Genomic DNA, 13,977 nt, shown 5'->3' on the forward strand with positions numbered 1-13,977 from the left:
GGTGGATTAGTGAGGAAATTCTGCTACTTTCTGCACTTGTTTAGTGCATCAAGTAGAGGAAGTGAAAACTGGTGCAGTTAATCGCTTTCTATTCTAGGGTTTAGTAAATCTTTAAGAAACAACTTCAGCCAAATCTCTGTGGACATCACCTATAGGCGTCTCTCTAGCTAGAGCACAGTCAGTCTTCCAGGAGCAGAATGTTAGTCACACGTATTGCCACTAGAATTGATTCTACCACTAGCTCCGTTACAGACGTCAGTAAACACTGCTTACTGTACAATACACTATCAAGCCATTTCTAGAACTTACATAAACTGCAGAAAAGGCAGTGGCTCAAACGCTTGTTTCTCAATAAACTGGATTTTGTTGCAGGATAAATCCCTGTTGAAATGAACAAATGGAGATTAGAAAAATATGGATTGCACTTGAACAACAGCAACATTTACTTTCATTGCCTGGACACAAAGGGCAAAGATTCTATGTTGTTACGAGTTGGTAGCCACTTGCACGGACACAGAAGTGCGGATAAGCCCTATGACTCACAGCAACCCTACCAAGCCTTTGAGGACTAGACTTGAGCGAAAGCTTTTTCAGCTGAAAAATGCAAATTTGAGTTGGCTGAAGCATTTTTTCTGGTTCAGAATGACAGTTGCTTCTGCACTTCACCTGAGTTTGATTTTTAACAAGGCTGATCTGAAAAAGGAAACAAACTGTTTGGGCTTGGTTTGAACTCTGCATTTGTTGTTTGGTTTGCTGAAGAATCTGAAGAAACGAATTGTCAGGCCTGCAGTGTTCGCCCCACATGCACTGGGCACGTCTTTACTCGCCGCGCCGGAGCTCGCTCTGCTGGCTTGGATCTAGCAGGTCGAACATTGACTGCTGAGGGCCGGCTGGCGGCTGTTCTCTTTACAGCCGTGAGGAGTCAGGGAAGTGGACCAGAGCATGTGGGATGGCACCAAAGTGGGATTAAGAGGAAGCCGATTCCAGCTATGAATTGTACGTAGCTGGTTCCGTACCTTAAGCCGACCTTCCAGGTCTAGTGCACAGGGCTAGCATCTTTGCTCACTGGAGCCCTGCCTGTCCCCCACTTGAGTCCTGCTCTCCCCCCCCCATAGAACTGGTATCTCTGTTCACCCCTTTCAGGTGCCTCTGTCTTTGTGCCCAAAGTGGGCATTTGTCCCGTTCGTGCTTGCCAGCCGATCCCTTTGGCCAAGGCAAACAGGACAAATGTCTTGTGGGCAGAAAAGTCAGGGTGGCCAGGACAGGGCTTGGAAAAGGGTCTGTCCAGGCCAAAACACCCATGTAAAGCTGACTGAACAGCAGCATAAGGCCCTGAACACAAAACAGTATTAAGTTCCTGAGCCAATTCGAACCCTGCTTAGCCTCCCCATTCCTCGGAGATGCCTGTTGTGCCTCCGGTTCCTGTTTGCTAACTGGCAGGCCTCTCTGGGCTTGGCTAAGCCAGCTCTTCTGGTCCCTGGCAGCCTGGCAGCCCTCCACACTAGCTTGTAGGGAGGGGTAAGCATTTGCCTCTTTGCCCTTTCCCTAGTACGCCAGGAAGGGTGCAAGGAGGAGAGAACGCTGCAGCCGTCTGAGCCAACAGAGAAAAGAAAAGCAGAATTTGCTGCCTTGTGTATGTCACCGCTCTGACGCACGCTCACTCTGACTGCACAATGCAGGAAAACCCAGCACTGGGCAGATTGAACCCGAAAGGAAAGAACCTCTCCCTCCTGCCACAGAAAGATTCCTACTGACACCGACCACACGTGCGGAATGCATTGGGTGAGGCGCACCAGTACGGAGTCATTGGTCTCCACGTCCTCCACATTAGTGCACAGAACACAATTCATCTGGGGGAGGGGTCTGAGGGGTTCAAAGTGCAGGAGGGGGCCTGAAGGTCGGGGTGCAAGGGTGTGAGAGCTCTGGCTGGGATGCAGGTGCTGGGGTGGGGCGGCCCCGGGGCTATGGTGGGGAGAGAGGACTCCCTAGCAGCACTGGGCTGATGGGGAGAGGTGCTCTCCTCACCATGGCAGCTTGGGATGAGGCCGTGGGACCAATGCCTCTCCCCTGATGGTGACAGGTCAGGGGCTGGGCTAGGTTTGGGCTGGAGAGAGGCGGCTTTCCCCCGGCCACAGCAGGTCCATCGGGGCTGGTTCCCTAAGCCCCTGGACAGCATTTAATAGGCAGTTTACAGGGGCCTAGCAGCAAACGCACTGCCACCACCTTCATGCTTTTAGCAAGGATCTGTGTGTGGCATTTCCTACGGGGGTTAAAAAGGAAAAGGGGGTGGGGGTGTGAATCCAGCATTTGCCAAGACAGCCGAAGAATCCCCAAGTGAACCAAGGATCACACGTTGGCTCAGGCCGCCCAGTAAGACAGGCCTCAGCCGAGCTCCGAGCGCCCACGTGCCCGGGGAGCGCCAGGCGTGTGCCTCCTGGAGATTCCCTCACAAACGCAGTTCTGCAGCCCTTCCCGTGGGCCACTTTGCGCCTGCTTGCTGTGGGCGCCATCCCGCATCCCGGGACGAGAGTAAACAGCGGGATGCGCTGGGAAGCAGGGGGACCCCAACCGCAGGTCTGTCTTCTCTGCAAAACGGCCGCTCCTGCCGCTCCTGCCAACTGACAGGCCCCGCTTGGTGGGGCTGGTTTGGCCTTGCCTGCAGCTAGCTGAGGTCTGTGCTCCCCAGCTGGGGCTGCCCTTGGCTCCAGGGAGCTGAAAGCTGCCCTCCACTAAGAACCCACACCGTGGCGTAGAAAGCCCTGTTTGGCAGTGCGGGGAGCGCCTCGGGCACATGCACCGGAATGGAGGAGAGAAAGGGAACCTGTGAAACAAGGCGGGCGCTGCCAAAACCCAGCGTGGTCTCTGCTTGGAGCACGTCTACACACACGGCAGCCTAGGGACGTCCCCAGGGCCCCCGCTTTACAACCAATCGTTGCTTTAAGATAACCCCCGGAGCCTGCCAGCCGCAGCAAAGGGTTCAGGAACAAACAGCAGCTTGTCTGTTATGAGCGCAGCCCACGAGCAGCACTAGAAAGAAACACGTACACATGCTTCAGCGACAGCAAGCCCTCGAGAGAATCTTTCTGCAGCTTGCGTAAGTCGTTGTCCTTTAAAACTCTGAAAAGAGACAAAAGGGCATTTCACTGGCTCCAGCAATAACCAAGAGAAACAAATCTCTTCAGCAGAACCCTGTATTAAAATAGCATCTGTCAAAGGCTCTCTGTTCCCCTGGGGAGTGCACAAGCAAGCTTATTCCAATGGTTAATTACCCAGGGGTGAAGAATGCATGCCCTATTGCGTCTGAATTTGTCTGCCTCCTACTTCCAGCCAGCGCCTTTGTCTGGTGGACTGAGTAGCCCACTATCAGATATTTGCTCTCCAGGTAAGTACTTACAGACAGATCGAATCACCCCAAACCCTCTCGGAGCTCTGGGAGTTGGTCGCTATGGGTCTGTCTATGCTGCAGTTAGACACCCCTGGCTGGCCCAGGCCAGCTGACTTGGGCTCATGGGGTTTGGGCTGCTTCATTGCAACGAAGCCTTTCGGGCTCATCCTGGAGCCTGGGTTCTAGGACCCTGTGAGGTGAGAGGATCCCAGAGCCCAACCCAGGCATCTACACTGCCAGGAAACAGCTCCACACCATGAGCCTGAGTTAGCTGGCCCAGGCCAGCCGTGGATGTCTACCTGAAGTGTAGACACTAGGCAGGTTTCTCCACCCTGTAATCATTCTCATGAACCCTCTGCAATGTATCGACATCCTTCCTGATCCGCGGAGAGCTGGCGGAATCTGATCCGCAGCGTGTATTTCCCTGTTCATCCTACATGCAATGGTTTCTGAATGAACCCTTGAGAATCTGAGTAACTACTGCACCTCTCAAACCTCAGGGACGGCTTTAGCTTTTCTCTCAGCTCCATAAGAGCTGACTTTCATTAGTCACAAGGCAGACGTGACTCCTCTGACTGATGCCCCAGAGAGAAGAGCTAAGAAGGAGTTTCCAGTGGGCCCTGTACCTGGCAGTCCTGGCTGTGACTCTACAGTTGAGATTCTAAAACCCTTCTAAACTCTGTGTGTTGACCTGGGGCTAAATTTCTCCCCCGGATCCTTTCAGCCTGTAATGTCAAAGCAGAAGGTTTGGTTTGTTTTGAAGCTCGAAGGAAATCAGACACGCAGGGCGCAGTGGAAGATGTGAGACACGAGAGGTGTGCGACTGACGCTTCAAATAGGATTTGCTTTTACAGCATCAAACTTCTGCTGTCTGCTGAGAGAATGGGAGACTGGACATTAGCTTCCTGTGGAGGGAGACCAATCTTCAGCCCTAACTGAGCAGTAACTGGACTCGGAGGGATTCAGAAAGGAACAAAGTAACGAAGGAAAACGACTTCCCTGTAACTGGACTTCTCTGGTTGGCTCCGCAGAGCCACACTCTTGGAGCAGTGAGTCCAAGAGCTATTTACTAGCAGTAACTGTTGGGGCGTGTGCATGACTTGAATGGACCAGGTCCGTTCTGAGCCTCCTCCCTTCCTTTCCATAGCCTGCAGCCCGCTGAAAGCCTCCCAAGGGATTATGAGAATGGCTGCGGGGAAAGTCTGTTCTATAAACCCAGGTCTGTAACCAAGCCTGCTGTTCCGTAGCCTGGAAAGTAGCAGGTCTGAAGCTTAAGTTCTCAAACAGGGCCAGTCACTTCTGTTCAATGTAACCGCACAATGGTGAGAACACGACTGCAAACTCACGTGCAATCTCTTTATATAAAGCCAGCAACCATTAGCGTTGTCTATAAAACTGTAAACTGTGCTCATGAGCAGAAACACAATGAGACGACCTAGTGAAGTCAGCGGATGGTGGTTTGGAGCTTGTTACCTGGCTGAGAAAGGAGGAACTCAAGGCTTTCTGCACCTCTACTCTAACGCTCAGGGCCATGAGGGCTCTGTGTGCATGGCCCCAGCATCTGATGTCAGTGCCGCCAAAACTCACAGCATGTTCCACACCATGGAAATCTGCCCTGGCCATCCAGAAGTATTTCTACGCATGTCTGCTCAGACTGCTCTGAGCCCCAGTGCGCACGGACAGTAAATTACATGCTCTTGTTGAGAAGTGGCTTCTAGTCAGTAAGGCTATGTCCGCATGGCAGAGGTAGAGTGGAAAAGCTCTGCCGCATCCAAAGAACGCAGCCACTTTGTTGGAATAGTTTCCGAAAAAGTGGACACGTTCTTTCGGCATCCCTGTATCCCTCATTTTAAGAGGAATAAGGAATGTTCCGAAAGAGGAGGTTTTGCCGACATTTGGCCCCGTGTAGACGGGCCAAATCTCGGAAAAGCCTCTTCCGAAATAAACCAGAAAAAGATACGCAAATTGCAGTTTGCAATTTGCGTATCCTTTTCTGAAAAAACCCTGCAGTGTAGACATAGCCTAAGAGAGCAAATCTAACTGTGCTACAATAGTGTATGCGAAAGAACTTTTCTTAAATGCATCTGTATTAAGATTTACACACACACACACATAGATATAACAAGCCCCTGGCTTATTCCCAGTGGCCAGTCACTTGTGTAAGTTATGGAAAAACTACTACTAAGAAATAAACTGAGCCAATTTCAGCTTTGGATACCAACTCCTTAATGTACCAGGCACGTCTGTCTTTGCTAACACTGGCATCAGAGCGGCTTTCAGATTTCACTGTGTGAAAGATAAATGTTAGATCACAGAATTGAGTCTCAGCCGTATCTTTCTCACCCCCAACTGGAACTGAAGTAAAAGAGAGGGGTGTGTGTGCGTGTGTGTGTGCGTGCGCGCACGTGTGTGTTTGCATGTGTGTGTGCGTGCACACTAAATACCTGTTAGCCCTCAGTATTTAAAACACTAGAAAATACTCACAAATATTCAGCCCAAGGGTATCCTTTCCAGACCCTTTTTTCAATGGAAGAAATAGCATTCCCACTGAAGTCCCTGTGAAGAAATAAAGGCCATGTCACCACAGTCTTTAGCGCGTGAATTCACGGGAAGTGCTCGGAACAGAGCACTGTGCAAGCAGTTCCCCTCCGCCCTGAGTCACCGGAGAGCGTGACCGTGCTCCCAACGGCAAAGTGCCCCTTGACTTTGGTGGAACACGGCCAGGCCCCAAAACCTTCGCACGGAGACGGATTCCGTTGCCCCGCCTGAGCGTCACACGCCCCACTGGGCTGGCATCACCGAGCGTGTTCTGTGGTGAAGCAGGCGGCCCCGAGGGCTGTGGCCAGAATGAGCCAAACAGCTGGGAAGGAACAAAGGAGGCTGCTGTCCTGTAAGCCCTGCCATCCATAAGGGAAGAACCCAGCCCCGCGGGTTTGGTATTGTGAGCATGTCAGCTGCATCCCCTCCCTGCTCCCGCCGGAGATGGGCTCTGGGGCTGTGTTCTCCAAGCTGGGTTTTCCTGCACCCTCTTCAGGGAGGGCCCGGGGAGCTCTCTGCCCTTGGAGCAGAGGGAAAGGGTTTGATTAAGAGTTTCTCTCCCTACTGAAGATGTTCCACGGCATATACAAGAGTCAAATAGGCACTGGGCCCGAGAGCACGGGCACGAATTTCTCTAGCCTGCTGGTTAGGGCATGCTCTTCCCTAGCACAGCGCAGGGGCCTGTGGCACTTCGGCGCCTAGCCAAAATAGATCGGCGCACACGCTTCCGTGGGTAACGCCTCTTCATCAGAGGAGTTGAAGGGGAAGCTTGTCTGATGAAGTGGGTCTAACCCACAAGGGCAACCCCCGAGTCTCTTTTTCTAATGTCAACAGCCCCAGGTCCAGAGAGACTGGAGACTTGTGTGCAAGTCGCAGAGGCAGTCTTGGATGTGGGTTTCCCATGCCGCAAGGCCCTAACCTCTGGGCTACGGTTCCCAAGGAAGCAGCTCCCCCTGGAGCTAGTCTGTGAGCCTGCTCCTTCATTTCCTTTTAAAAATGCCCGAAATGAAACTTTTCATGCAGACAAAACAAAGTCCGTGTGGCCTGTGTCGCAGCCCCACGTTGTTCCAGAACTTTCCGTTTCACTTTGGCTTGCCCTGAAGTAGGGTTTTGGGCCTGCCAGCAAACCACACAGTCCGTCATTCATCGGCTCCTTGGCCTTGGGTTCACCTGCACTCCCGCCCTCTCCGGGGTCCTGTCTCATCTCTGCTCTCCCAAGCTGACCTGTCCCTTGGCAGGCCCCACAGACACCCCCCCATCCGGCTCTTGGAAAACAGGGCTGGGCCTGCAGTCGTGGCTGCCACTGACCCTCCCCGGCGGGCGAGGTGCTGGCTGGGCGTGGCTGCGGCGCTCCCACCAGAGAGCTAACACCACAGGGGCAGTGGCGGGGAGCTGTCGGGTTAAGGAGACTGGGCCCTGGGCCGGTGCAGCTCACGCCCCCCAGCTGGGGCTGAGTTGCTCTTTGGCGCCAGCCGGAGCGGCTGGAGGGCTGACCACGCCGCAGCCTCAGCGCACTCCGGGGAGCTGTGTGCACGGTCCCCGCCGGGGGCCTGGCAGGGGGGGTGCGCAGCCGGTATTCCTAATCCCCCCTGCAATGCCCTCAGTGTTTCATGCTCCCTTGGAAGCCGCTAGAAACCCCCAACTGACTTCCATGGGATAGAATCTGGCCCATAGTTTCTCACCCCGCCGAGTCAGATCCGCGTGTGTAATTCACGACGTGTGTGAAAACACCAGCAGCAGCCCAGACGTGGTGACAGGGGGGATGGATTCCTCCAAGAGGCCTGTGTGAGACCCTGCCCCCCCCCCCCGCTTTTCTCCTGAGGTCTTGCCCCCCAGCCGAGCTGGAAGCAGGAGTCAGCTGGGAAGCCTGGACCACCCCTCCTGCCTGGTGTGAGGGCCGCCCCTGCCCCATGGCTCCTGCCCAGCGCAGGTGGAGGATCCATGGCTCCCCCATCTTCCCGCACGGCTTTCACCCCACCAGGGCTCCGGCTTTCATCCGGGGGCGGGGTTCTCGGGGGCTGTGACGGCGCGTTGGGGGTCCCCCATCTCCTGCACCCCGAAATGGCACGAACAGACTCCACCAGCCGGAAGAATGGAGAATGGAGCCCCTCCAGGATACAGCACAGCACAGATGTAATCTGGTTACAGGAACTGGGGCTAAGAGGCCTCAGTGCCCCCCCCCTTGAGAAGGGGGAGTCCCAGCCCCCTCCCCAGCTCCTTCTCCCCTGCTTTCCAGCCAGGAACTCACTCACTCTCCTCCAGCCCTGCCCCCAGCCAGGGCAGCATCCACCTTCCTTTGTTCCTCTCCATGGGGGTCAGCTGGCCAAACCAGTTGGGATACCCTCTTTGCATAGTGACTCATCGCTTGTCTGCTCGGTGGTGCTACAGACAGCAGCCAGAGAGTTAGCATGTTACCCCCCACTACGTCACAGTTCTCCCCCCTCCGAGAGCGAACTGAGCAGGGTCACTCCGCTCGTGACCTAGGGAAGTTCGGGTCCTCTGCGTGGGAACCCGCCCTGGGGACATGGATGCTCCCCTTGACTCGGGCCGGCCATGGCGAGCCCCACATGAATTGGCTTCCTTCTGTCCATTTGCCGCACCGCTCCAGGGCGACTGGCACCGGCCTGTCCTCAGGGATCACACCCACCCTTCCGCTGGCCTTGATCTCTGGCCAGGGTCTCTCGGGCCGGGGCCATGAGCCCAGCGAGCCTTCTCTGGACAGCCAGGGCGGCTTCCACCCCCGACACTCCATCCAGGGGGGTCTTCCCCTCCCATAACTCTCTCAGCGAGCCCAGAGGGTCCTCTATCTGGGGTAGAGACCCCCAAGCCGCTTTCCTCCTGTCTTGGGCCTTCCCACCCCTCTGGCAGGAGTCACAGGACCGGCAGTACCGCTGCACGGCTGTAAAGATTCCCGGCCAATAGAAGTGTTGGAGCAGCCTCAGCCGGGTGCTCCGGATCCCCCGGTGGCCCGCAACAGGGACGCTGTGGGCCAAATACAGCAGCTCAAGGCAATACTTTCGGGGGACGACCAGCTGCCGCTGGACCCCCCATGCCTTCACCTTCCCGGGGGGAAGCCATTCCCGGAACAGGAATCCCCGCTCCCATAGAAATCTCTCCTGGCCACCTCTCCCCCGGGGCTGAGCTGCACGGAGGCCAGCCTGGTCCCTCAGCCTCTGCAAGGAGGGGTCTGCCTGCACCTCAGCCTGGAATTCAGCTGCTGAGGCAGGGATCGAGACCTGTCCCCCACCTTTACCTAGGTCCGGCGTCCCAGCCTGGTTGGACCCCGTGTCCACTGGGATGGGACCCTGAGGACGCTGCCGGGAGTCCTTCCCTGGACCCAGGCTGCCAGCCCCTCGCTGGCTCTGGCTCCGAGTGGTGAGTAGAGCCTGCTGGGAATCATGGGGCCACTCCTCTAGGTCATTCCCCATCAGCACCTCGGTGGGCAAGTGCGGGTGCACGCCCACTTCCTTGAGGCCTTCCTTGGCCCCCCATTTCAGATGCACCCGGGCTACAGGCACCTTAAACGGGGACCCGTCTATGCCCTTCAGGGTCAGCTGCGTGTGGGGTAGTATCCGGTCTGGGGCCACTATATCGGATCGGGCCAGTGTCACCTCCGCCCCCGTGTCCCAGAAGCCCGTCACCTTCCTACCATCCACCTCCAGGGGTATGAGGCACTCGCTCCGCAGGGGCCGCCCTGCCCCCACCCGGTACATGGAGAAATCCGCCTCCCGAGGGTCAGACCTCCCAGGGGAGGTGCACTGAGCATCCTTCCCCTCTCTCTGAGCTGAGGTTTGCCTGCCAGCCCCTGCCTCTGGGGCAGCCTGCCCTTCCTCCCGCCCCAGCCAGTTAACCCTGGAAAGTCCCCGGTCCTGGGACCTGGTGCACTGAGCCCTCTTGTGGCCTTTTTGCCCACAGCGCTGGCAAGTTAGGCTTTGGGCTCTCTGTCCAGGCCCTGGCTGGTTCTCTGGGGTACAGACGACCTGTTCCTTGGTCTCGCCCCGTAGTTGACTCCCTCCGTTGCTCAGCTGAGATCCGGTCTCTGTGCGATTCCCTTTCTCTCCGGGACTCCCGTTCACACCCGGACCGGCTCTCCGTGAACTCATCTGCCAGCCTCCCGGCCTCCTGGGGGGGGTCTCTGGTCTTTGGTCCTTGAGCCACAGCCTCAGTTTGGGTGGGCACGCTTCATAGAACTGCTCCATCATGACCAGCTTGAGCAGCTCCTCTGCGGTCTGGGCTCCGACTCCAGACACCCACTTGCGGCAGTATTGCGCCAGGCGGGAGGCCAGATCCACATAGGTCTCCTGTGGCTCCTTCTGCATCCCCCGGAACTTCTTCTTGTACATCTCGGGGGTCAGCCCGAACTTGTGCAGCAGGGCCTCCTTGACTCGGTTGTAATCCCCTGGCTTTAGGTCCTCCAGCTGACTGAGCACTCTGGCCGCCTCCTGGTTCAGTGCGGGGATGAGCTCCTGCAGCCAGTCAGCTGGGGGGACCCGCTGCAGTCCACAGGCCCTCTCAAAGGAGCTGAGGAACCCGTCTATGTCGCCCATGTCCTTCAATTGGGCCACCACGAGCCTCTCCAAGCGCCTGGCAGTCCTGGGACCCTGGGGCCCATCCACACTTGGCGCAGCTGGTGCCCTGCCGGTTCTCCGCTCTGCCATGGCCAGCTCATGCTGTCGCTGCCTCTCTCGATCCTGGCGGTCCCTCTCTCGATCTTGGCGCTCCTTCTCTCGGTCCTGGCGGTCCCTCTCTCGGTCCTCTGCTTCCAATTCCTTTATCCGCAGCTGGATCTCCAGCCGCCGCAGCTCCGCTGGGCTGGCCCCTGCCCTAGATGGGCTACGGCTTGCAGGCCTCCTGGGAGACGCTGTCTCATGTCTCCGGTGGGTTCCAGCGCTCCTCCCCCTCTCTGAGCCTGACACACTCTCAGGGGGGGTCTGGCTGCTTCCCCTGGGGACAAGATCCTGGCCCTGTGGCTGGTCATTCTCTTCCAGCTGGGCAATCAGCTGGGCCTTGGTTGCTTTCTGCACAGGCAAGTCCCTCTCTCTGCACAGCCCCACCAGCTCTGCCTTCAAGAGTCGGGCGTAGGCCATCTGCCCGCTGGTCCCCTCGGTGCAGACTCACCAGTCTAGTGCTGCAGTGCCCCACAATTCCCAGGAACCGCTTCGCTCTGTCTCCAGCACGCCTGGCTCCAGGGCTCTTGCTTCTACTGCACCTTGTCGCTCGCCGCTGGAAGCTCCATCCACGGGGTGCAGTGCATCCCACTCCTGACACCAGTGTGACGGCGCGTTGGGGGTCCCCCATCTCCTGCACCCCGAAATGGCATGAACAGACTCCACCAGCCGGTAGAATGGAGGAAGTTTATTGCTCCTCCAGGATATAGCACAGCACAGATGTAATCTAGTTACAGGAACTGGGGCTAAGAGGCCTCAGTGCCCCCCTTGAGATAGGGGAATCCCAGCCCCCTCCCCAGCTCCTTCTCCCCTGCTTTCCAGACAGGAACTCACTCACTCTCCTCCAGCCCTGCCCCCAGCCAGGGCAGCATTCCACCTTCCTTTGTTCCTCTCCATGGGGGTCAGCTGGCCAAACCAGTCGGGATACCCTCTTTGCATAGTGACTCATCGCTTGTCTGTTCTGTGGAACTACAGACAGCAGCCAGAGAGTTAGCAGGTTACCCCCCACTACGTCACAGGGGCCAAAGAGCCACAGCCAGGCCATGGTAAGAGCCACACAGGAGCCACAACTGGGCTCCCTGGCTGGGACAGAGGGTCTAGGGGCAGGGACATGGGCCAGGGGTGTTTTGGGGCTCCCCATCCCAGGCAAGAGAAGGGTCTGCAGCTCCCCACAGCTGCCTGGGCCCCCCAGGGTTGCTCCTACCTAGGCCAGGCTCCAGGGTCTGGCCTGGCCGGGAGAGCAGGCCCTTGGCTGGGGAGGGAAGAGGGGGGCAGGGAGCGGGTCCTTGGAGGAGAATGGCAGGGCCAGGCTTGGACGGCCATAGCTCATTGCCCCTCCCAGCCCCGGCTCCGTGTCCTGCCTGGTGATATTCAAAGCCAGCTCCCACCCATGCTCGTGGCCCCACTAGGCTGCTTAGTGACACGTGGCCGGGGACAGCCCCAGACTCTCCGGATGGGGGTTATTTGTGTTCTGCAATGGCTCCAAGGCGCTAGGCGCTGGACAAACACACGTTGCCTAGTCTGAGGCAGAGCATTGGGGGAAGGGCCGGAGAGCGGAGCACAAGGAAAGCGGTCATGCCTGTCAGCCCGGCACACCGGGGCACAACACCCCAAGCGCTGCTCTGCAAACCCGTCCAGAGTCAGGGCAAATTCGTCGTCAGCCCCTGCTGCAGAAACCACCCCCAGCTCCACTAGCGCCAAGCCACAAGCCTACTCCTAGACTCCAGCCATTCCAGGTCCCCCCACTTCAGTGACCAGCTGACAACTCCACGTCCCAGTTTCAGAACTCATCCTGGGGGGTCCTCCAGTCGGCAAATCAACAGCTCCCTTCCCTCCTGCTAAATGAGACTACAGCACCTGCCCATCTCGGCATCTCTTTCCCAGCCACAATGCCTGGATTGAATCTTTGAGATCCTGGAAATCAGAGAGGAAAACTTCATCCAAATCTCAATGGGAAGTTTGAAATACTCCATGGGATTCCAGTGAGGGTGGCTGGGGCGGGAGGGAGTGTGACGTAGTGGGGGTACCTGGCTGGTTTCTATGCTGCTGGCTCTGGGGTAACCCCAATGGCTGCCGTGGGTACCACGACCCAGCAAAACAGGATGAGTCATTATGCAAAGGGATCTCTCAACCTGTCTGACCAGCCATCCCCCCGGAGAGGAACAAAGGAAGGTGGATGCTGCCCTGGCTGGGGGGCAGGGCTGGAGAAGAGTGAGTTAGTTTCTGTCTGGGAGCATGGAGGAGGCAGCCTCAGCCACAGGCTGGGGGGTTTAGAAGCCGAGGCCCTCTCCCCATATCAAGGGGGGGCTGAGGCATCCTAGGCCTGCCCTGTAACCAGATGACATCTGTGCTGGGCTGTATCCTGGAGAAGCAATAAACTCCCTCTGTTCTCCCGGCTGGCGGAGTCTGTTCGTGCCATTTTGGGGGTGCAGGAGGTGGGGGACCCCAACGCATCGTTACAGGGAGTTTTGTCTGTTTATTAGTTTAATTTGTGTCTGTCTCTTGCATCCATTTTTCTTCTCACTGAGAGCTGTTCCCAGGGCAAATGTCACCTGGCAACCCCCAGCCACTGTGACTGGAAACTGTTCAAACAAGGGGGAAAATCAGGAAAGATTTTGCCTTTTTTAAGTGGAGAAAGTATTCTTTTTTCAATCCCTTCATTCTCAAAATTGACAGCACTGTTTCTGATCAGAATTTAAAATAAAAATACCCCAGGGCAGAGATCAGAGCAGGTAACTTTTAGCTTAAGAGGTGAAAGTTTCAGAAAATTGCGAGTGACTGAAAGCAGGCAGTGAGGACGCACCCTGAATGCTGGCGGCCACACTCACTCCGCAGGCCTGCTAAACGCTGACTAACGGAGGAAAAACGACAAACGTTGCCAGGGTGTTAACACCAAGGCTAGAGAAGCACCATGCAGCATGGGGGTACAACACTGGGGAATGGAAGGAGAAAATGAAGGGTGAAAATCAGAGAAAAGGTCACACCAGGGAGCTGCATTAGGCCCTGGCTCATGTCCTGGGATGCTGCGTTGTTTGGAACCTTAGAAACTAGAGGAGATGAAGCTCTGGGGAATGTCCTGTGGGCAGCCCTCCGCCACATTACCCCAGGAGGTCTCGTTTCTCTCAGATGAGAAGCTGGATATGAGTCAGCAGGGCGCCCTTGTAGCCAAGAAGGCTAATGGCATATTAGATTGCATTAAGAGGAGCATTGCCAGCAGATCCAGAGATGTCATTATTCCCCTTTATTCGGCTTTGGTGAGGCCACATCTGGAGTATTGTGTCCAGTTCTGGGCCCCCCACTACAAAAAGGATGTGGATGCATTGGAGAGGGTCCAGCAGAGGGCAACCAAAATGATGAGGGGGCTGGAGCACAGGACCTATGAGGAGA

At 56.5% G+C, this 13,977-nt stretch overlaps 1 protein-coding gene across 3 annotated transcripts in view; it reads right to left on the minus strand.

The window, feature by feature from the left end:
• LOC106731892 (leucine-rich repeat-containing protein 37A-like) overlaps positions 1–13,977 on the minus strand; it is a 55,964-nt gene that overhangs the window by 35,290 nt on the left and 6,697 nt on the right. For all 3 annotated transcript variants that reach the window (XM_075911242.1, XM_075911244.1, XM_075911243.1), the window contains exons 2-4: positions 5,870–5,941; positions 3,046–3,117; positions 310–381 (exon numbers count right to left, since the gene is read on the minus strand). In XM_075911242.1, the coding sequence (XP_075767357.1) occupies positions 310–381; positions 3,046–3,117; positions 5,870–5,941 (216 nt within the window). The remainder of the gene's footprint in view (positions 1–309; positions 382–3,045; positions 3,118–5,869; positions 5,942–13,977) is intronic.

The sequence above is a fragment of the Pelodiscus sinensis genome, chromosome 29 (genome assembly GCF_049634645.1).
Source record: "Pelodiscus sinensis isolate JC-2024 chromosome 29, ASM4963464v1, whole genome shotgun sequence".
NCBI lineage: Eukaryota > Metazoa > Chordata > Testudines > Trionychidae > Pelodiscus > Pelodiscus sinensis.